Source organism: Eptesicus fuscus, chromosome 7, assembly GCF_027574615.1.
Source record: "Eptesicus fuscus isolate TK198812 chromosome 7, DD_ASM_mEF_20220401, whole genome shotgun sequence".
NCBI lineage: Eukaryota > Metazoa > Chordata > Mammalia > Chiroptera > Vespertilionidae > Eptesicus > Eptesicus fuscus.
Genome location: NC_072479.1, coordinates 4,687,266 through 4,711,449, shown reverse-complemented (window position 1 = coordinate 4,711,449; position 24,184 = coordinate 4,687,266). Strand labels below are relative to the sequence as shown.

The following is a 24,184-nucleotide window of genomic DNA, read 5'->3' as shown; positions in this document are numbered from 1 at the left end:
AAGTGGCCTTTCTTGTCTCTTCCTATGGCCTTCACTTTGAGGTCTATTTTGTCATAAGTACTTATGACAAACATAATACTTATTTTTGTTATTAGGTATTGCTACCCCAGCTTTTTTTTTCATTTTCATTTGCCTGATAGATATTTTTCCATCCCTTCACTTTCAGACTGTGTGAATCCCTTGTTCTGAGGTGGGTCTCCTGTAGATAGCATATATATGAGTCATAGTTTCTTATCCATTCATTCACTTGATGTCTTTTGATTAGAGCATTTAAACCATTTACATTTAATGTTATTATTGACTAGCTTTCCCGTTGCAGGAAAATTCCTGCAATGGGATTTCCTGCTGCACTCTACCCCGCCTCCGTTCCTCCCTTGCCGCCCGCCTCGCCTTCTCCTCTTGCCCTCCCGCATTTCCCTTCGCCCCCGGCCCCGCCTCCGCTCCGCCTTTATCACCCGCCTCACCTTCTCCTCCAGCCCGCCCGCATTTCCCTTTGCTCCGCCATTGTCGCCCGCCTCCGCCCCGCCCCGCCCTTGCCGTCCGCCTCACCTTCTCCTCCGGCCCGCCTGCTTTTCCCTTCGCCCCCGGCCCCGCCTCCGCCCCCGGCCCCGCCTCCGCCCCGCCTTTATCATCCACCTCACCTTCTCCTCCAGCCCGCCCGCGTTTCCCTTCGCCCCCGGCCCCGCCTCCGCCCCGCCCTTGTCACCGGCCCCGCCTTCTCCTCCAGCCCGCCCGCGTTTCCCTTCGCCCCCGGCCCCGCCTCCGCCCTGCCCTTGCCGCCCGCCTCGCCTTCTCCTCCAGCCCGCCCGCGTTTCCCTTCGGCCCCGGCCCCGCCTTCTCCTCCAGCCCGCCCGTGTTTCCCTTCGGCCCCGGCCCCGCCTCCGCCCCGCCTTTATCACCCGCCTCGCCTTCTCCTCCAGACTGCCCGCGTTTCCCTTCGGCCCCGGCCCCGCCTCCGCTCCGCCCTTGCCGCCGGCCCCGCCTTCTCCTCCAGCCCGCCTTCGTTTCCCTTCGCCCACGGCCCTGACTTCGCTCCTCCCTTCTCCTCCCCCCGCCCCCCTGGCTTGCTTGCTTCTTCGAAGCTTTACTCCCCTTTGCAGCTCTTGGCTTCTTTCGACACTGTCTTGATATGCAAATCAGCCGCCATCTTTGTTGGGGCAATTTGCATACTCGTCCTGATTGGTTGGTGGGCGTGGCTTGGCTGGTGGGCGTGGCTTAGGTGTAGCGAAGGTGCGGTCAATTTGCATATTTGTCTATTATTAGATTAGATAGGTACTTCTTTGCAGCCATTTCTGTATTTTATGCCTGTGTTCCTTCCTCCCTTTCTATTTCTTTTTTTACAGAATTCCCTTTAGCATTTCTTGCATTGCTGGCTTGGTAGTGATAAACTCCCTTAGCCTTTTTTTGCCTGCAAAGCTCTTGATTTCCCCTTTAATTTTGATTGATAGTCGTGCTAGATAGAGTATTCTTGGATTCAGTCCCTTACTTTGCATTACTTTGTATATCTCCTTCCAATCCCTTCTAGCTTGATGTGTTTCTGTTGAGAAATCATTTGATAATTTGATGGGGGATCCTTTGCAGGTAACTCTCTGTCTCTCTCTTGCAGCCTTTAAGATTATCTCTTTGCCATTAACATTTGCCATTGTAATTATGACATGTCTTCATGTGGGTCTTTTGGGATTCATCTTGCTTGGGACTCTCTGTACTTGTGTAACCTTTTTCTTCCCAATATCAGGGAAGTTTTCTGTCATTATTTCTTCAAATAGATTTTCTAATGCTTGCTGCTCTTCTTGTCCTTCTGGCAGCCCTATTATACTTCGTTTTCATTGTCCCAAAGCTCCCTTATGCTATCCTCCTGTTTTTTAATTTTTTTCTCAGTTGCTGTTCAGATTGAGCTTGTTTCTGTACCTTATCTTCTAACTCACTCATTCGGTCCTCTGCCTCTTCTAGTCTACTGTTGAAACCTCCCATGGTGTTTTTGATTGTAGCTATTTCACTTTTCATTTCTTCCTGATTTTTGCATAGGTTGTTGATTTTCTCGTCCATTTGTGTACGAACTGTGCAACCAGTACTCTGAATTCTTTTTCTGTCATGTTGCATGCTTCTGTTTCACTTATTTCCTTTCTTGGTGATTCCTCATTTTCTTTCCTCTGGGGACTGTTTTGTTGTCTCCCCATTCTAACTATCACCAAAAGGTTCAAATGTCAAGTTGCGGGGGCCTGGGCCATGTGCACTGGGAGCTTTGCACCCCACGAGTGTCACTGAAGAGCTCCGACACCAAGACCTGTGGCTGCTGTGGGTCAGCAGGAGCCACGCTTGCCCAGGACCAGAGTCAGCGGCGCTTAGTGTGGCCTCGTGTGCACACCTAGAATCAGGGACCCCTCCTGCACCGCACTGAAACAGAGACCCCACTGACATGTGCCAAAAATCAGAATCCCCTAGCATGTGTCAGGAGTCAGAGACCACCTGTGCCTGTGCCAAGAATCGAGTATCAGAGTCTCTGTTACTTGGTACGGCCTCTCACCGAGAATCAGGTTCCCCGTGTGTGCATGCGCCAAGAATTGGAGTCGCTGGCTCTTAGTGTGAATATACTGGGAATCAGGGATCCCAGGCATACACAGTGAGAAGCAGAGTCTAGTCACTGGTGCTCAGTGCTGCCTCTCATGCGGAGAATCAGGGTCCCTGGTCTGCTTGGGGGACCAGGTTGCACAGTCACACTGTGTCAGCAGGAGGTCTACTCCTGCCCAGCGGAAAACAGTTTTCCGTTTGCGCTTGCCCTGAATCAAAGTCAGGTGGCACTGCCGCCCAGTGTAGGTGTGGGGTCATGTCATGGGAGTGCAAGCTGAGGAAAACAAACTCCCCGTGTTTGCGTGCCCAGGCTCAAGTCCAGCGCAGCCTCCCTGTGTGGGTGTGGGGTCTGGTCACATGGGTGTGCACTGCGGGAAACAAACTCCCCATGTCCATGCACCCAGGCTCAAATTCAGTGCAGCCTCCCTGTGTGGGTGTGGGGTCTGGTCATGGGAAACAAACTCCCCGAGTTCACGTGCCCAGGCTCAAATTCAGCGCAGCCTCCTTGTGTGGGTGTGGGGTCTGGTCGTGCAGGTGTGTGCTGCTGGAAACAAACTCCCCAAGATCGCGTGCCCAGGCTCAAATTCAGCGCAGCCTGCCTGTGTGGGCATGGGGTCTGGTCACAGGAAACAAACTTCCTGTGTCCGCGCACCCAGGCTCAAATTCAGGTAGAGCCGCCACTGCTGTGTGTGGGCAGGAGGCCTGTTTGTGCAGAGAGGGTCTGGCAGTTCCTATGCCACTGCTGCAGGGAGAGGAATTGGCTCTGTGACTCACAGAAATCTTCAGCTGGGGTGCCCAGGGTCTTGGTGTCCATGGGTCTGCAGCTGTGGTTGCAGGTCTTTTACCCAAGTGGCTTTAGGGTCCCGGTTTGCTACTGAGACCAGACTGGGTGGTGGCGAGGCTAGGATCCTAGTCTCAAGCAGTTCTGTTCTTCAAGATGGCGTGGTCTCTGTGCCTCCAGTGTCCTCCCCGGAGTGTTTGCGGTGGCAGCGGGGTTGGCAGCCCCTTGGAAGACCTGCAGGATCTAACTGTTCCTATTTCACTCACAAACACACCCACACACGTCCACACACTCCTCTATCGCTTCCTCACTCTCTTACACACTCTTGCTCCCTACCTTCTTGCCAGTTGCCATCTTGTCTCCCTGTGCAGAAGCTTTTATTTTTATACAGTCCCTTTTTTTTTATTTTCTCCTTAGTTTCCATTGCCCTAGGAGCTGTATCGGTAAAGATATTGCTATGACATATGTCTGATATTTTGCTGCCTATGGATTCTTCTAAGATTTTTATGGTTTCCCGTCTTATGTTTCAGTTCTTTTCTATTTTGAGTTTATTTTTGTGTATCGTATAAGTTGGTGGTCTAGTTTCTTCTTCTTTTTTTTTTTTTTTTGCATGTGCCTGTCCAATTTTCCCAGCACCATTTATTGAAGTGACTGTCTTGACTCCATTGTATGCTCTTGCCTCCTTTGTCAAATATTAGTTGAGCATAATGGCTTGGGTCAATTTCTGGGTTCTCTGTTCTGTCCATTGGTCTATATGGCTGCCTCTTACATGCCCCCCGCTGGGGATCAAGCCCACAACCCTGTCATGTTCCCTTACCGGGAATCGAACCATGACCTCCTGGTTCATAGCTCGATGCTCAACCACTGAGCAACACTGGCTGGGCATCAGCTTCCATTTCTTAATCTCTAAAGAAAGGGATTCCCTACCTATGAGTAGAGAGATAGCAGGCATTTAATAAAAATATCTGGGTACAAGCAGAGAAGCATGGATATATGATCATGAATTCTATAAGAACAGCAGTTAGACCTCGACTACAACTACTGAAAACTGCTCCATTGAAGTGCACACAACAGTGGGAATTTTAAGGCATATTTTCCATATTTCATTACACTTTCAGCCATAATAGCAACATTAAGGTTCTCACTAGTTATCTCAGAGCATACTTCAAGTCCCACATTGGTCTTGACAGCAAGTAGTCTCACAGGGCAACCTGCCCTGCTCCCTCCCCAGGTTATGCTCAGAAAATGGGATGTAATCTTTCCACTAATTTCTGAGTTATGAAGAGAGAGCCATGCTCCCCAAGTGACGAATTAATAAAGCTAAAAACATGAAAAGTTTTGCGCTGCAATCAAAACACTAACCAAAAGCTAGCCCCGTCCATATTTGACAATATGAAAAATTCCTGCATGGAATTCCATTCATGTAAAGTGACAGTGACTGTCATTCGCAATATTTTCCCATAGCCAAACCAACTTTCAAGGGTTAGCTAGAAGAAAGAATGAGGGAGAAGAGACACTTGGGAAGAAATAAGTAGCACTCTTGACCCCCTTGCTTAGACCACAGGAGCTGCTGCTCAGCGGTGCCCACAAGAAACACAAAAACCCTCCTCTCCCTCCCAAGTTCCTCACAGCCAACACCCCAGCCCCAAAAGATCTTCTGTAGAAATCCTCTCCTGCCTTTCCCCTCATCTAGTAGGTTCCTGCCTAGTCTTGCCCTAACCTCCTTTACTCTCAGTAAAAGGAAGAGGTGGGTTGGCAATCTTGATCCTCTCAATTTTGGGGCAGTTCTCTTACTCAGCTCCTGAAAGATCAGGGATAAAGCCACCTTGCCTCGGGGCCAAGTCAGCTCAGAACTCATGTTTTGTCTTCTCCAGCTTCTTATAACCTGGGTCTTTGTGCAATGAGACAGATATTAAGCCTCCTCCTTCAGGCCAAAGCTCAGTATCCCTTCCCCAGGTCCACAATAAAAGAAGAAGGAGGCAGCAAAGTCCTCTCACTGCACCTACTTCCAATATAGCAAAGGAGAAATTTTTGTCTAGCCGACAGAATGGTCTACAGTGGGCTAAGGGAATGGGGAAGGGCAGAGATCCAGACAAGGAGAAGTGAGAGGCCAAAATGAATGGCATGGGATACCAGGAAAAGGCTCTCTCCATGTGCCAGGCCCCCCTGCACTCCCTTGTGTCCCTCCTTCCCATGGAAGGGTTGTAGAGCATGAAGCTTACAAAGGACCTGAATCAAGTGTTATCTTTACTACTTACTGCCTGTGGCGTCTTCAGCAAGGTCATTAATGTCTCATCTGTAAACACATCATCCACTCAGTCATCAGCAAATGTTAATACCAAGTTCACACTATGTGCCAAACACTGTTTAGGTACTGGGGACACAACAGTAAATAAAACAACCACAATTACCTGGGGGTCGGGAGATTACAATGATGGGGATACGGGGGAGAGTGAGAGGAACAAGAATAAATACTATAACAGATAATAGTACCCACCTCTCAGAGTCATTTTGCGTATGAACAGAACCATTATGGATAAAGTACAGGGCACAGGATCTAGTAAATGGTAAGAAGTTGGCACACAGCACTTACCATTAGCAGTGATCTCTGGCCAAGAGGAAAGAAGATCCAAGCTGGCCTGGGGTCCCCAGGTGTTCTAGGGCTTGTGTGGGACAATACATAGAGTCATGAGGGAAAACACAGGACCCTTGGAGGGATAAGAGTCCCACCCACCACCTACCAACTTATGTGGCACAACAGGTAGTTCGTTATTCATTTAAACTTGTAAACAAAGCAAGAAAATGTAAAAAGCCCCAGGACAAGTCCATGCAAGGTATGAGTAAACAGCAGGAAGAGAGACCCTATTAAGTAAAGGCTTGTGTAAACTTCCTCAGTACGTGTGAAAGATGTAAGGCAAACAGGCATTGTCCAGGAAGGCCATTAGCACCTCATCCTGGTCCAAGCACACACTTTGCAAATGCTAAAGCAGGCAAGCACATCATTCCTTCCACCCTCACTGACAACATTTATCATTAGACAGAAGGAACAGACAGTAGCTGCCTCCTCAGCCAAAATAAGAGGAACAGCCACTCAAGAGTCCAAGATGCATTCCTTCATACAATGTGCAATCTGATGCTGGCTAACAACCAGGGCTTCTGAGGAAGCTCTCCCCAGGCAACAGGGACTGACACAGCAACTCCTAAACAACCCAACTCTTAAAAGGTGAGAGTCACCAGCTTCAAAGAAGCTTTTGATTTCTCCCCCTGCACCGCCCCCACCTCCGTGTTCAAACAGATATACTGGACAACAAGTCTCTGAATATTGACTTTCAAATGAAAATAAACATAACCATGGAGGTTTAGAGTCAGCAGATAAGAATCCCAGTGTGCCCGTGTCACTGGGCCAGCATTAGGAGAGCCGAGAGCTACAAGACAAAAACAATCATGAGATGCTTTCCATAGCACTCAGTCCTGAATGCTGGGGTCCCTGGACTTTTACCCATGGAGTTTTGCCCCAGGTGTTCCTTATTTTTATTAATACAAGCTCCCTGACATATTCCCTCATATGCGTTCTATTATACCTCTTATAAAAGGAGACCTCTATGATGTGTTCTGCATCACTTGTGGTAGTTGATGTTCTTAATAAATATATATAATGGCCACCCACCACCAAAGCAAAAAGTGGAAACACTTTGGGGAAAATAATTAGAGGCTAGTATTTTAATTGCTAAAGTATTTACTATTTTCCAAGCATTAGATATGCATGCCATGGCTACTTTTAAATGGACTTATCATGTTTTTAACTGAATGATAACATCAAAAAATTATTTCGTTAGTTGGTATTTTATATTCCACTTATTGTCTAATTTAAAATGTTTATATTAGACATTTGCTTATTTTGACTTTGGGCATTAATTTAACAGCCTACTACTTCTAAAGCAAAGGGACAATTACGTTTCTATCTATGAAAACAAATAACATCCACCCCAAATTGGCAAACGAGACTCAACTGGTGAGACAATTTGCAGCTGGGAAGGGCAGAGGACCCTTGGAGAAAGCCCAGGGCACTGCGACCACGCGAGCAGCAGACACATGAGCAGCCCACTCCTGTCCAAGGAGCAGCAGCCCCGTGAGCAGCCCGCCCCATCCGAGGAGCAGCAGCCACACGAGAAGCCCACCCACAACGGAGGAGTGGCAGCCCCGCACAGCCCGCCCCCGTCCAAAGAGCAGGAGCTGCGTGCAGCCCGCACCCTGCACCCATCCAAGAAGCAGCAGCCCCGTGAGCAGCCTGCGCCCGTCCGAGGAGCAGCAACCACAAGAGAAGCCCACCCACAACGGAGGAGTGGAAGCCCCGCACAGCCTGCCCCCATCCAAAGAGCAGGAACTGCGTGCAGCCTGCACCCTGCACCCATCCAAGGAGCAGCAGCCACATGAGCAGCCTGTCCCCATCTGAGGAGCAGCAGCACTGCGAGCAGCCCGCCCCCATTCGAGGAGTAGCAGCCGCCCGAGCAACCCACCCCGGTCCAAGGAGCAGCAGCCACACGAGCAGACCGCCCACGTGCAAGGAGCGGCAGAACTGCACAGCCCGCACGGGTCCAAGGAGCAGCAGCCACATGCAGCCCGCACCCGTCCGACGAACAGCAGCCAGGTGAGCAGCCCGCCCCCGTCCAAGGAGCAGCAGCCACACATGCAGCTCACTCCCATCCGAGCAACAGCAGCTACGCAAGCAGCACGTCCCGTGTCCAAGGAGCAGCAGCCGCGCTAACAGCCCGCCCCCGTACCAGGAGCAGCAGCTGCGGAGTACCCCACCCCCGTACGAGAAGCAGCAGCCCTGTGAGCAACCTGCCCCTGTCTAAGGAGCAGCAGCCTCATGAGCAGCCCATCCCATCTGAGGCGCAGCAGCCACATGCAGCCAGCTCCCATCCAAGGATCAGCAGCCACCTGAGCAGTCCACCCCCGTACGAGGAACAGCAGCCACATGAGCAGTCCACCCCCGTACGAGGAACAGCAGCCTCATGATCAACCTACCCATGTCCGAGGTGCAGCCACTGCCACAAACACAAGAGGACCAAGCGCAGCCCGAGGAGCCACTGCCACCCAAGGAGCAGCCCCTGCACGACTTGACATCTAGATCCGCTGATGAGATAAAAAATGGGTAGACAAAGATATCCCCAAAGGAAAGAAAAGGAAGAATCGCCAGAAAAGCAGCTAAGTAAAACAGAGGCATGCAATATGTCAGAAAAAAGAATTCAGAATAAGGGTCATACAGTTCATAAACTGTATGGATGAAAAAATCAACAACTTATGTAAGAATCAAGAAGAAATGAAGAGTGATATAGCTGCAATAAAAAACACCATGGAAAGTTTCAACAGTAGACTAGGAGAAGAAGAGGACCAAATTAGTGAATTAGAAGACAGGGAAGCGAAACACACCCAAACTGAACTGCAATTGGAGAAAAAAATTAAAAGACAGGAGGAGAGCCTAAGGCAGCTATGGGACAACATGAAATGAAGCAACATACGAATAATAGGGGTGCCAGAACAAAAGGAAGAGGAACAAGGGTTAGAAAACCTATTTGAAGAAATAATGTCACAAAACATCCCTGATGTGGGGAAGAAAAAAGTCACATAAGCACAGAGAGTCACAAACAAGATGAACCTGAAAAGACCCACACCAAGACACATCATAATTCCACTCTTAGACATTTACCCAAAAGAAATAAAAATAAATGTTCATTTATAAAAATGTGTACACAAATGTTTACACCAGCTTTATTCATAATTGCTAAAAATTGGGAACAACACAAATGTTCTTCAACTGGTGAATGGATAAGACAAACTGTGGAATACTCCTCATTAATAAAAAGAAACAAATTACTGATAACCACAACATATATGCACCTAAAATTCATCTTACTCTATGAAAGAAGTCAAACTCAAAGACTGCATATAGCATAATTCCATATTATGTAACACTAGTGGCCCAGTGCATGAAATTCGTGCACGGGTGGGGGGTGTCCCTCAGCCCGGCCTGCACCCTCTCTAATCTGGGACCTCTTGGGGGTTGTCTGACTGCCGGTTTAGGCCCAATCCCTGTGGGGGGCAGCAGTGGAGGGCAGTTGGGGGTGAGCAGGCTGGCTGTGGGGGGGGGCAGTTGGGGGCGAGCAGGCTGGCAAAGGGGGCAGTTGGGGGCAAGAAGGCCCTGTGGGATCAGGCCTAAACCGGCAGTAGGACATCCCTCTTGCAATCCGGGACTGCTGGCTCCTAACTGCTCACCTGCCTGCCTGCCTGATCACCCCTAACCACTCTGCCTGCCGGCCTTCTCACCCCCAACTGCGCCCCCCCACTGGCCTTCTCGCCCCCAACTGCCCCCCTTGCCAGCCTGCTCACCCCCAATTGCCCCCCACTGCTGGCCTGCTCGCCCCCAACTGCCCCCCACTGCTGGCCTGCTCGCCCCCAACTGCCCTCCCTTCCTGGCCTGATCGCCCCTAACCACCTCTGCCTCAGCCCCGCCACCATGGCTTTGTCCAGAAGGTCTCCCGGAAGGTATCCCAGTCTAATTAGCATATTACCCTTTTATTAGTATACTAGAAGCCCGGTGCACGAAATTCGTGCACTCAGGTTGGGGGTCCCTTAGCCCAGCCTGCACCCTCTTGCAGTCTGGCAGCCTTCAAGGGATGTCTGACTGATGGCTAAGCCAGCAGTTGGACATCCTGAGTGCTGCCACGGAGGCAGAAGAGGCTTCCGCCACCACCGCTGCACTCGCCAGCAGTGAGCCTGGCTCTGGCTGAGTGGCATTCCCCCTGTGTGAGTGCACTGACCACCAGGGGCAGCTCCTGCATTGAGCATCTGCCTCCTGGTGGTCAGTGTGCATCATAGTGACCAGTCCTTCCGGAGTTCAGTCAATTTGCATGTTAGCCTTTTATTATATACTAGAAGCCCATTTGCACGAAGATTCATGCAAGACATTCATTCACCTGGCTGCCTGCACCAGTTTTCCGCAGGCACCGGGGGGACCCAGGTCTTGGCTCTGGCCACCGTCTTCCGCCTTCTTTCAGGGTCGGGGCTTGGCCCCAGATGCCGCCAGCAGCGATCTGGGCGCCTCCCACTGGCCTGGTTCCGTTAGCCGCTCAGCGTTCAGAGCGGCGGGAGGCCCCGCCCCTCCCACCGGCCCAGGTCCCTCAGCCGCTCAGCGATGGGGGGAGGGGCAGCACGTGGGTGCCACCATCTTGGTTAATTTGCATAGCGCCCTGATTGGCTGTGGGCATAGCGAAGGTACGGTCAATTAGCATGTTACCCTTTTATTAGGTAGGATATATATATCCTATATTTCAGATAAAGGGAGATAGGGAGAGAGAAACATCAATGATAGAGAATCATGGATCAGCTGCCTCCTGCACACACCCTACTGGGGATCAAGCCCACAACCGGGGCATGTGCCCTTGACCAGAATTGAACTCGGGACCCTGCAGTCTGCAGGCTGACGCTCTATCCACTGAGCCAAACCAGCCATTGCTTCTAGAAGAAACCCCATGCCACCTTCCCCATCTAGCTGCCTGCCCCACCCAGCCATCTGCACACTGCTGTTTCAGACATTTCATGGGAATGGGACCATACACGATGGGCGTTTTGTGACCGGCTGCCTCGCTTGGGTGTGTACCTCGGAGTGGCGGGTTGCAGGGTCCCATGTGGCTGATATTAATCATTGGAGGAGCGGCGCACCATTTCCATTCCGACAGCAGCGTGTGAGGCTCGGATCTGTCCACAGCCTCGCCAACACTTGCTCTCATGTAACTTTTGGTTCTAGCCTCCAAGGTGAGCTCGGGGTCCGCCGAAGCATTGCTCTCTAGAGCAACAATCTACGCTTTTCCATTCAGTTTTAAAGTGGGAGTTGTGTAAAATGTCTGCACAGACATCCCTGTTGGTGAGTTCTCGCTGCTCAGGATCCGCTGTGACACAGCTTGCAGGGGCTAAGTCTGTCCCAGGCCACCCTCACCCCCCTGCTGCCGGGTCCTGTCTGGTACTGGGGAGGGCGCTGGGGAGGGCGCTGGGGGCACCAGCCAACCCTCTGCGGGGCTGGCCGCAGGCTGCGTTGGGCTTTGGGAGCCGAGGGGGGAAGAGTGAGGCTCAGGAGCAGCTTTGGGGCCGTGCCTGTTGCGGTGACTGTGCTGCTCCCCGCAGGCCGAGGTGAGCGGTGGGGGTGGGGGTGGGGGGGGTGGGGAGGGATACCTTCTCTGAATGAAGCCATCGGAGCCGAGGAACTCCTGGGTGCCCGTCTGTGGGCTCCACTGGGCCCACCGTCCTGGCTTCTACACCTCAGAAAGCAAAGGTCGGATCAGCAAAAACGAAAACTTTAAAGAGGTGACAGAGGTGACATGGGCTCCACCTCAGAGTGGCTCAGACACGGTTCACGGTCTCACGTGGGACTGCAGACACCAGTGGGTGTGGGCAGTGGCCACATGGGCCCGGCATGGCCCTCTGGCAGGGCCCGAGTGCAGGGAGGAGCCGGAGCTTCTTTGGGAGAGAAAGTTCATGGGGCTGAAGGCTCCCTCTTCAAACACTGATCGCTGGTCACGGTCTGCCCCCCAACTCCCTTCCACGGGGCCCTCCTTACGGAGTAAAGGGCGCCAGGCGAGGCCTCTTCCTGGCCGTCCCCACGGACCCTTTGGTTCTCCTGAGTCTGTGGGGACAGAATGTGGGGCTCCCCACTGCAGCCCTGAGGCCAGGCTCTGGGCTCGGAACTGGGGTCTCCAGTGCCGCAGCCCCCTGATCTGCAGCCCCCCTGATCCACACCCCCCCTGGTCCACAGCCCCCCTGATCTGCAGCTCCCCCTCAATCTGCAGCCCCCCATCCACAGCCCCCCGATCTGCAGCCCCCAGTGCAGTGACTCTGGGCTTGTTGTGAATGCATCATTATTCCAGGCCCGAGGGTGTACTGGCCGCTCGCTCAGAGGCTGCCGGTGCTGGGAGCCTGTGGCTGCTCAGGTCCCTGCTGTTCTGTGGTCGCGTTACGACATCCGGGCTAATTTTCATATTTTTCTATTCTATATATATATATAGATTATGAAAAAGGAAAAACTATGGGGACAAAAACAGACTGGGAGTAGACAGGGCCAGGGAAAGCAGGAGAGGACATTAATTGCAAAGGGGACTGAGGGCACATAATGGGTAATGGGAATGTTGTAAAGCTTGAAAGTGATGGTGGTGCCTGGATTATATGCATTTGTCAAAACACTTAGAACTAAACACTAAAATTGGTGAATTTTATTATATGTAAATTATACCTCAGCAAATTTTATTTTAGAATGTTTTTTAAACACATGGAACAGGAAAACTGAAATTCAAGTTTCAATGCACACTCCTATATATTCTTAAAGTTGGCATCCCACATGCCCTTTGCTACTACATCCCTCACCTCCACCCATACCTCCATCCTACCAAAAGGAATACTCTGAGCCTCAGTGAACCAAAACAAAATTCCACCAAGCTCCCATCCTTTAAGGAAACATAAAGTCTAAAATGTAAAGTCTAGCCCTAGCCAGTTGCTCAGTGGATAGAGCCTTGGCCTGCGGACTAAAGGGTCACAGGTTTGATTACAGTCAAGGGCACGTATCTCTATCTGGGCCTGCACAGGAGGCAACCAATGTGTCTCTCTCACACCAATGTTTCTCTCTCTGTGTCTCTTCCTCTCCCTTTCACTCTCAAAAAAAACCACAAAAAAAAACAACGAAAAATAGCCTCAGGTGAGGATTAAAATAAGAAATATATAAAAATACAAAGTAAAATCTAAAAACGTTAGTATTCCCATGAACCAGGAGGTCACGGTTCAAAATTCCTAGTCAGGGCATATGCCTAGGTTATGGACTCGATCCTCAATGGGGGTGTGTGCAGGGGGCAGCCAATCAATGATTCTCTCTCATCATTGATGTTTCCATCTCTCTCTCCTTCTCCCTTTCTCTCTGAAATAAAAATAATAATAAAGAAAGAAATATTAATAAACACTGCTTCTTGTAATTACTAACAAAGTCTGAATGTCCTTATCAAAATGACTAGCATTTTCTAAATTTTAAAGATAAAGTGCAAATTCTGATCATCTGCATTGATAATATAATTTTTACTTCTAGATTTCAGCTGTTGTCTTGATTTTTGTGTTAGGAAATTCCACTTAAACTTCATAATTCTGTAACTCATTCCACGGCTTCTACCAGCTACCTCAGTCTCAAGTCTTAAATTCCGGAGATTAGATAAAACCTCTGTACCATAGCTAATGAGCCTTAATGCTCTTTAAGAGTCAATGCTTTAGACAGGCTTTTTCAGAATAAAGTTATTTTTCCAGAGTAGTAGCTTTTCTTGCCAGGCAAGATTTGATCTCTAAATTACACTAAGTTCTAGCAATTCAGGTTTCATTCTTGCACACTCCGACCTTTCAGCAGAGAATTAGGAAACTCTGACCCATGCTCCTGCCCACTGGGGTTTGGGTAGAAAAAAAAATCCATCATGGAGATTTACACTCACATTTCTGGGACTTTCACCCTTGGGGACACAGCAACATCTATAATTGGGTTGTTTGTCATAAGAGAACAGTGGCAGCAATGTGGTTTTATTCACTTGTTAACTCGCAAGCTCTGCCTTCTGCTTCTGAACAATTCCCTAAAGTAATGATACTTTTATTTGTATTTAAAAAATGTGTCCAAAGAGCCTAGATTAATTTTTCTACAATGAGAACTTTTCCTTTTATAAAACATAAAAAGGAGTTCCAAGAGTTGACAAGAAGGTACAGCTACGAAGAAGTCTCTGCACACTAAGATGAAGAAGCGTAACAAGGCCTGGTGAGCAGATGCACGATAGGTGACCACGGCCTTTTGATCCTTCAGCTTTAATGTCATTCTGAGGCTAAACTTCACATAATATACATAACAACTGTTTCACTCTACAAATTATACTTCTATCTGACAGAGTCCTGAGCAAATCGTGCTGTAAGAAATATTCTAAGTTTTAAATAAAAATCTATCTTGACACAAAATACTACTCTTAAAGTAGTATTTGTATCAACATAGATTTTTTATTTAAACAGTAGTATTTTATTTGTCAACTATGTTAGAGAAAGACAGAAAATAAATAGAAGAAATGGAAAGAAGTACAAACACACAAAACTATTAAAACATTTTTTGAATAGTGGACCTAATCAGTATTTTCCTAAACTTTATTTTTCTTTAAAATATATTTTTAACATATCTGAATTGTTAGAAGCCTAATAAAATTTAACAAACACATGGTATAGCATTAATCAGGCTTTGATTTGGGAATTTTATTTGCTTATTTGTTTGGTAAACAAGGTGAAATTAATAGGCATTAATGGCAAAATTTGGAAAATCAAATTTGCTGCATGTCATATAAAGAAATGTGTAAACATGCCCAAGAAAATCAGTCAAGGCAACAGACAAAAATGAAATCTCAACTGTTTTCCCTTACCCATTTTTTTCTTCTGATTATTTTCACTCACCTTTTATTTTTTTTAAATATATTTTATTGATTTTTTACAGAGAGGAAGGGAGAGGGATAGAGAGTTAGAAACATTGATGAGAGAGAAACATTGATCAGCTGCCTCCTGCACACCTCCTACTGGGGATGTGACCGCAACCAAGGTACATGCCCTTGACTGGAATCGAACCCGGGACCCCCTAGTCAACGCTCTGTCCACTGAACCAAACTGGCTAGTGCTTCACTCCCCCTTTAATTTGATATCTCAACATAATAAAGGCCATACATGACAAACCTACAGCCAATATTATACTCAATGGGCAAAAACTAAAACCATTTCCTCTAAGAACAGGAACAAGACAGAGATCCACTTTCACCACTCTTATTCAACGTAACTGGAAGTCCTAGTCATCGTGATCAGACAAGAAGAAGAAATAAAAGGTATCCAAACTGGAAAGGAGGAAGTAAAACTCTCATTATTTGCAGATGACATGATATTTTACATAGAAAAACCTAAAGACTCCACCAAAAACTACTAGATTTAATAAATGAATATGGCAATGCAGCAGGATACAAAATCAACACCCAAAACTCAATGGTTTTTTTATACACCAATAATGAATTATCAGAAAAAGAAACTAAACAATCTCATTTACCATTACAACAAAAAATTAAGATACTTATGAATAAACTTAACCAAGGAGGTAAAAGACTAGTATTCCAAAAACTACAGGACATTGAAAAAAGAGATAGAGGAAGATATAATCAATACAATATACTGTGTTCATGGATTGGTAAAATCAACATTAATACTACCCAAAGCAATCTATAGATTCAATGCAATCCCTATTAAAATACCAATGGCATATTTCACAGGCCTAGAACAAATTTATATGGAAACAACAAAGATCCCAAATAGCCACAGTAATCTTGAGAAAGAAGAAGAAAGTTGGAGGAATCACAATGCCAGATATCAAGTTATACCAGAAAGCCACTGTAATCAAAACAGCCTGGTACTGGTGCAAGAAAGGCATATAGATCAATGGAACAGAACGGAGACCCCAGAAATCAACCCAAGCCATTATGCTCAATTATTTGACAAAGGAGGCAAGAGCATACAACGGAGTCAAGACAGTCTCTTCAATAAATGGTGTTGGGAAAACTGGACAGATACATGCAAAAAAATGAAACTAGACCACCAACTTACACCATACACAAGAATAAACTCAAAATGGATAAAAGACTTAAATGTTAAGTCATGAAACCATAAGAATCCTAGAAGAAACCATGTTACAGATATAGCTCCTAGGGCAAAGGAAACTAAGGAGAAAATAAACAACATCAAAATAAAAAGCTTCTGCACAGCAAAAGAAACCATCAGCAAAATGACAAGAAAGCCCACTGTATGGGAGAACATATTTGCCAAATGTACATCCAATAAGGTGTTAATTTCCAAAATGCATACAGAACTCATACAACTTAACAAAAGGAAGACAAACAATCCAATTTAAAAAAGGGCAAAGGACCTACATAGACACTTCTCAAAGTGGACATACAGAAGGGTAAGAGACATATGAAAAAATGCTCAAAGTCACTGATCATCAGAGAGATGGAAATTAAAATGACAATGAGGTATCATCTCACACCTGTCATAATGGCTACCATCAACAAATCAACAAATGATAAGTGCTGGCGAGGATGCAGAGAAAAGGGAACACTAGTACATTTGGTGGGAATGCAGACTGCTGCAGCCATTATGGAAAGTAGTAAGGAGTTTCATGAAAAAAAATTAAATATGGAACTGCCATTTGATCCAGTGATCCCAGTTCTAGGAATATATCCTAAGAAATCACAAACACCAATCAGAAAGAATGTATGCATCCCTACGTTCATAGCAGCACAATTTACAATAGCTAAGATTTGGAAACAGCCTAAGTGCCCATCAGTAGACAAGTGGATAAAAAAGCTGTCGTACATTTATACCATGGAATACTATGCAGCTGTAAAAAAGAAGGATCTCTTACCATTTGAGACAGCATGGAGGGACCTGGAGATATGCTAAGTGAAATAAGTCAGTCAGAGAATCTAATGAACAAAATAAACTGATGAACAAAAAAAGATCCAGAGACACAGAAGCATGGAACAGATTGGGGCATCTCAGAAGGAAGGCAGGGAAGGGTGGGAAGTAACCAACCAAAGAACTTGCATGCATATATGCATAACCCATGGACAGCCTAGGACAAGGGATAGAAGCAGGCTAGAACGGGCCAATGGGGGGAATAGGGGACATATGTAATACATTCAACAATAAAGATTTAATTTAAAATAAAAATAAAAAATAACACCTCATTTATTGAAGAAAACACTTAAATACTGCTGTTATATGCCAAGCACTTTATGTATATTAACTTATAACATCTAAGTAACTCTTCAGGTTGGCACTTAGCATTCCCCAATAGGCTAGCTATACTTAACCTCTAGCCTTTCCCCACCTTTTCAGCTGCCATTCTACTCACTTACTGGACCACACTCACAGGTACCTCAAGTCCTCTGCTCACCTCTCTCTGAGACACTGTCCCCACCTCTGTCCTGGCCTCAACCCCAAAAATCCACTGTCAAAGGCTAAGGTGGGCTCCAACCCCACCTTCATTAACCCTTCCTAATCCTCATGGTCCAGACTGCTTCCTTCTCCATTATTCTTTGTGGTACTAGAAGTACAAACCATTTCTTTTGTTCTTTCACAAAGTTAAAAATATAATTTCAAACAAATTTTAAACCATTTATAAAGAACACAATATCTTACAGGAATTAAACCTAATAGAGCTTACATCATCTTTCTCTAGTATCCTCTCCCCACACTGCCTGACTCAAGAATTGTGCACAATAGATGCTACTCAACAAGTAAATGCCATGTAAATACGTCCACTTAATCCATACAACAAAGATCGGCCTTGAAGAGCAGTTTTCAGTACCTACTACACATAGAACAACATATATTGTCCCATATCATTTGTTTATTGCCAAAATTGTACACAAATGGCTACATTATAAAAGTTTATTTTGTACATTTATTAAGCATTTTCTATGTGCCAAGTACTGTGCTAAGCACTTTACATGCATAAGTTGAAATATTTCCCAAAAATTATTCCATAAAAGTACTAGCTTTATATTCAAGTCATTTTAAAGTTATATTGTGGAGGTTCTCCATTTTTTGAAAAATAATATACTGTTTGGGGAAGAAGCATTAACCTAAACTAATTCAACCATGGTAGTGTAGAAACCATCTGACAGAATCTAGTTTTCAAAATCAAACCAGGAAACAAAGAAATTTAACATCAGCATATTAATGATTCCTGGGAAATGACTTCACTATTTCTTGAGCTGCAAAATTTGTAAGTAAGCTTTATAAAGATCACTTTTTTTAAAAAGGAACACAGCAAGTTGTTATGTTATGGGGACCACAAATCTCAAGCATGCCACTGCAGGGAGAAAAAAACACCTATAGGTCTGAGAATTCGTAGTTGAGTAAAAGTAAAACTTCCAGTGCCGTCATCATATATGGATTTTTAAAAACATCTCAGAGGAAAGCAAAGATGTGCTCTGGAAAACATGTTCACATGTTCATATTTCATATCACGTATATGGGTAATTATAATATTCATTTCCATCATGTAAATATTACATATCAAAGGGACCCCAAAAAGGATGGTTTAATCTTCTCATTGGAAAAATGGAGCCTTGCCTTACATTAGGGTCCCCTTAGACATGAGCACAGACGGTTCCTCCACAATCACCCAGTGCGTGGGGTATGATGCCCCTTTCACAGGTGAGCAAGTGGGCTCATACTAGAACATGAAGAAACTTGCCAAAGTCATACAGCTGTTCAGTACTAAGTTGCCTGACTTAAAGTCTGTTTTCTCAACTACTGCCTCCATGCAGGCGGCTCCCACATGTCTGTGTTTGGGGAGGATTGTTGGACATAAATTGCTTCTCCTCCTCCAGCAACATCAGTGTAAGGAGCACACACTTCCTTAAGCATGTGTGAAGAGCCTTCTGTGCTGAGACCATGACAAGTGCTTAGCCTTCTGTACTAAGCTTCCAGGCTCTCTCTAGAAGCAAATCCTTGTACAGGCTTGCCAGCACCTCAGTAAGGGAGAAACAGATGGCATATGAAAGCTAATGAAAGAAGCATCTATCTGATCCCTCCTCAATGCTACACAATTTTCACCACATAAAATAGAGATGAAAATATTAGAAAAAGGTAAAGAATTGAAAAATAGGCCCCTGCTTATGTTCTGACTGATACACATTTGTTAAATGAACCAGAGAAATTTTAGAGCCACAAAGTTGAGATTCTAAGATTTCGTGTATTTGACCTGAATCTCAGGGCAGCAGCTGACCATAAAACGCATGTACTCAAACTGCTGGGTTTGTTCCCAAATTCTCAGCTACGTTATACACCTAAAACTAATACAAAATAATATTGAATGTAAACTGTAATTGGAAAAAAAATTATTTTAAAAAATTGAATATAATCTCTCATTCAATAGAAAGATAAAAGAAGCTGTCCAGAAAATCTATTTTTGCTCAAAATCCTAACACCTCTGAAAGATCATCATCCCAGTAGTTTAAAGCCTATAAGATGTTTTGATGATAACGTTTCCTATCACAAAAATCATAATTTTGCCCTGGCCAGTGTGGGAGGATGGTTAGAGGGCCGGCCTGTGCACCAAAGGGTCATGAGTTTGATTCCCAGTCAAGGACTTATACCTGGGTTGCAGGTTCGATTCACAGCCCCAGTCAGGGTATGTGTGGGAGGCAACCACTCTCTCTCTCTCTCTTTCTCTCCCTCTTTCTCTTCTCCCTCCCTTCCTCCCTTCCACTCTCTCTAAAAACTCAATGGAAAAAGTATCCTTGGATGAAGATTAACAACAACAAAACAATCATCATAATTCTGACCTTCATGTTACAAGAGGTCCACACTTATTTTTAATCCTCACTTGAGGATATGGTTTTTAAATTGATTTTATAAAGAGAGAAATGGAGAGATAGAAAAACAATCCATTGGCAGATTCCCAGGGATCAAATTGGCAACCTAGGTATGTGCCCTGACTGGGAATCTAACCCATACCTTTTGGTGTATGGGATGACACTCCAGCCAGCTGAGCCATCCCACCCGGACAAGAGGTCCATACTTTTAACTGCCTTGTATCTTCCCCTGTTCTTCCAAGGAGGTAGGATGACTTGTTTCTTCTAGCCCTTATGGAATTGAGCACAGGCCCTTAACTCACCTGAATGTGCATGGCGCCCTCTACTGCTTCTTGAATATTTGAGCAACCAGTGATGAGGGACAGCTGCTGTTCTGCGCTCAGTGAGCCTTTCAGGGAACTTGATTGCTCCAGCAACTTCATGTCTTTCCTAAAAAAAAAAAAAAAAAAAAAAAAAGGAAGGCGTAATCACTGTGAGTATTCAAAAAAAATTTTTTTAACAAAAAGGTCAAGATCCCTCATCAGTAGGGAAATACCAATCAAAACCACAAGGATAGGTCACTTCACACCCATTAGTATGGCTACTAACAAAAGAAGAGAAAATAAACCAAGCGTTAGTGAGGATGGGCACAAGCTGGAGCCAGTGCACTGTGGGTAGGAAGGAAAACACGTGGCAAACAGCTGGGTGGTTGTTCAGAAAGTTAAACGGACAGCTAGCACATGGTCCAGCATCCATTTCTGGGTACATAACCAAAAAATTGAAAGCAGGGACTCAAACAGATATTTGTACACTCATGTTCATAAAGGCATTGTTTGCAATGGTAAAAAGTTAGAAACAAGGCCCTGGGTGGGTAGCTCAGTCGGTTAGAGCATTGAACCCATATGCCAAGATTATGGGTTCGATCCCTGGTCAGGACACATACAAGAAGCAACCAATGAGTGCATAAATAAGTGGAACAACAAATCAATGTCTCTCTCTCTCTCTCTCTCTCTCTCTCTCTCTCTCTCTCTCTCTCTCTCTCTCTCTCTCTCTCTCTCTCCCTCCCTCCCTTCTTTCCTCCCTCCCTCTCCCCACCCCCACCCTTTCCTCTCTCCCTAAAACTTAATTTTAAAAAGATAGAAACGCAAATATCCATAGACGGATGAATAAATAAACAAAGTGCAGTCCATCCATACAATGGAACATTATTGAACTTTCAAAAGGAAGGAAATCCTGTCACATGCCACAACATGGATGAACCTCTAGGATATTATGTTAAATGAAATGAGCCCGTCACAAAAAGACAAATACTGTATGATTCCACTTACTTGAGGTCCTGTAGAGACACAAAGTAGAAGGGTAGTTGCCAGTGCTGGGGTGGAGAATTATTGTTTAATGGGTAGAGTTTCAGTTTTGCAAGATGAAAAGAGTTATGGAGATGAACAATAACATGAATGTATTTAATACCACTGTACTGTACACTTAAAATTATTATGATAGTAAATTTCTAACATTTTACAATTTTTTAATTTTTTTTCCAGAAAGGATGAAACAAGGCTGACGAGAGGTAAAACTGGAAAGCGGGAGTTCTTCATCCTTCCCCTCGGTCCCTGGGGAGAAGGGTGAAAGAAGGTATGTTCTAATGAGGCCCACCCGGCTTCCTGCTGTAGGAACTGCTCAGGAGGACCCTGTGCTCGACAGAATGCTCTGCTGTCAGTGCCTGAGAACCCTGAATAAATATGGAGCCAAAGCCCACATTTGCACTTGGCCTCACAAATTCTGTAGTCAGTCCTACTGAAAATCTATGATGGGTTAAATAAACAAGGTAGCGTGCACACAGACAGACACAGACACAAGCACACACACACAGCTGCCTAAGGAGCACCATTCATGCTTTCCAAAACATCTTGGGGATTTCTCTGCCAGTGAGTCAAATAATTTTTACATGATTTCATGTCATGCTTTTTACCTTGAAGCTGTCAAAGTCCTTCATCTCCTGAATTACATGCAAAATAGTGTCTTCAGATTTTACTTCAGGTCAGCTCTCTGTGCACATAATACTCTGTGTCTCATGTGTGTTGTCATTTTTCAGTTGTGGCTATTGAGCCAATTCATCAAGCAGCTTATAGTAGTTGTACAGAGTATTGTACGATGTCATAGTGACAGATTCAAAATTTAAGATTTATCAGTTTGATACCTAAAATCAAGAAAGAACCACCCTGGCCGATGTTGCTCAGTGATTAGAACGTTGGCCCGCCCACCAAAGGGTCTCAGGTTCAATTCCCAATCAAGGGCACATTCCTGGGCTGTGGGTTCATTCCCCACCCCTGGTTGGGTTACATTCAGGAGGCAACCAGTCAATCGATGTGTCTCTCACATCAATGTTTCTCTCTCTTTCTCTCTCTCCCAAAATATCCTCAGGTGAAGATTAACAACAACAACAAAAAAGAACTGATTTAAGTGCCAGCAAATACATATTTTATACACCATCAAGGGAAATGCAGCAAAAAGAGTCATAAGAAAAGGTTACCCTGCTGAGATACAAAGGGAAAGCAGGGGTTTCCAAGTCCTAGAATCACACATCAGTATTGTCCAGCAAACATCCCAGAACACAGCTGCATTTTTTATTCAAATTACCACAGTGAGGAGAGCTCCATATGATTCAAAGATCATTTCTTTTCGATTTCACGTTTTTGATGCATCTTTCAAAATTTTTTACAATTATACAATACTATACATGTACTAAAGACCATGTAAGCCCTCGCTGGTGTGGCTCAGTTGGTTGGAGAGCTGTCGGTACAACAGAAGGTTGCGGATTCAATTCCTGGTCAAGGCACATATCTGAGTTGCAGGTTTGATCCCTGGTCGGGGTGCTAATCCATGTTTCTCTCTCACATCCATGTTTTCTCTCTCTCTCTCTCTCTCTCTCTCTCTCTCTCTCTCTCTCTCTCTCTCTCTCTCTCCCCCCCTCTTTAAAAAAATCTATTTTAAAACAAACAAATGTTTAATAGTACACTTTAAACAAGTTGATAGCCCTAGCTGGCTTGGCTTAGTGGCTAGAGTATCTGCCTGTGGACTGAAGGGTCCCAGGTTCGATTCCAGTCAAGGGCATGTACCTTGGTTGTGGGCACATTCCCAGTGTGGGGTGTGCAGGATGTTTCTAACTCTCTATTCCTCTCCCTTCCTCTATGTAAAAAATCAATAAAAATATATATTTTAAACAAGTTGATAAATGATATCTCAGTAAAGCTGTTGTATTTGTTTCCCATCGCTCCTATAACAAATTACTACAACTCAGTGGCTTCAACAACACACACTTACCGTCTTATAGTTTGGAGGTCAGAAATCTCAGGTAGACGAGTATCAAAGTGTTGGGGCTGCGTTCCTCCGGGAGGCTCTGGAGGTGCATCTATTCCTTGCCTTTTCCAGATCCTAGAAGCACCTGCTTTCCTTGGCTGCATGGCCCTCTTCCACCTTCATTCCAGTCTCTACATCTATCATCAGACCTCCTTCTGAGTCTCCTGCCTCCCTCCTTCTCCCACAAGGATCTTTGTGATCACATTGGGCCACCCAGATAATCTCCCTTTTTTGGTATTCTTAATTTTATTATATTTGCAAAGCCTCTTTTCATGTAAGGTGACATATTCACAGGTTCCATGATTAGGACCTGGACATCTTTGGGGAGCCATTATTCTGTCTACCATACCTGGGGTTTTTTAATATAAAAGAAATACAATATGTAATATATATAAATTTCCTGTAAAATTACTATCTAAAATTATGTTTACAGAACAGAAGGGATCTGCTTATTATGACTGGCTCTGTGCTTGGCAGATATTATTCTATCATGTTCTGAATTCCACTGGCTGTTGTCAATCTGTCGTTCCTCTATAGGCAGTCTGTCTTTTCTCTCTCTGGCTGCTTTTCAGACTTTTCTTGTGTTCCCTGGTGTTTTATAATTTCACTATCACTCATCTAGGAATAGACACCCTTTGTATTTATGCTCCTTGGGACACTTGGTTCTTCCAAAATGAGGATCCATGTCTTTAGTTGTCATGAACTCTCATTCATTATGTCTTCATAAATTTCTCCTTTCCCTAGTCTCTCTAAATCTTTCAGACCTCTAGTGAACTACTTTACATATTCCATCACTTCATCTCCTGAATTACATGCTAAATAGTATCTTCAAATCTGACTTCAGGTCAATTCACTATGCTCATACCTGGTCTCTCCTGTGTTTTGTGATTTTTGGTTGTGAGCTGAACTCTATCTGTAGGAATTCTTTTAGTCTTGGGTTAAAGGTACATTATTCTGGAGACAGAATGTATTTTGCTTCTAACAAGCACTTGGAGAACTAATAACCAAGGGACCAATCTGAATTCTTGGC

At 45.3% G+C, this 24,184-nt stretch overlaps 1 protein-coding gene across 1 annotated transcript in view; it reads right to left on the bottom strand.

Moving 5' to 3' along the window:
- The window catches only part of CRYL1 (crystallin lambda 1), a 167,580-nt gene that overhangs the window by 85,426 nt on the left and 57,970 nt on the right, over nucleotides 1-24,184 (bottom strand). Inside the window, exon 3 of the mRNA XM_008158168.3 lies at nucleotides 20,121-20,247. Within this exon, the coding sequence (XP_008156390.2) occupies nucleotides 20,121-20,247 (127 nt within the window). The remainder of the gene's footprint in view (nucleotides 1-20,120; nucleotides 20,248-24,184) is intronic.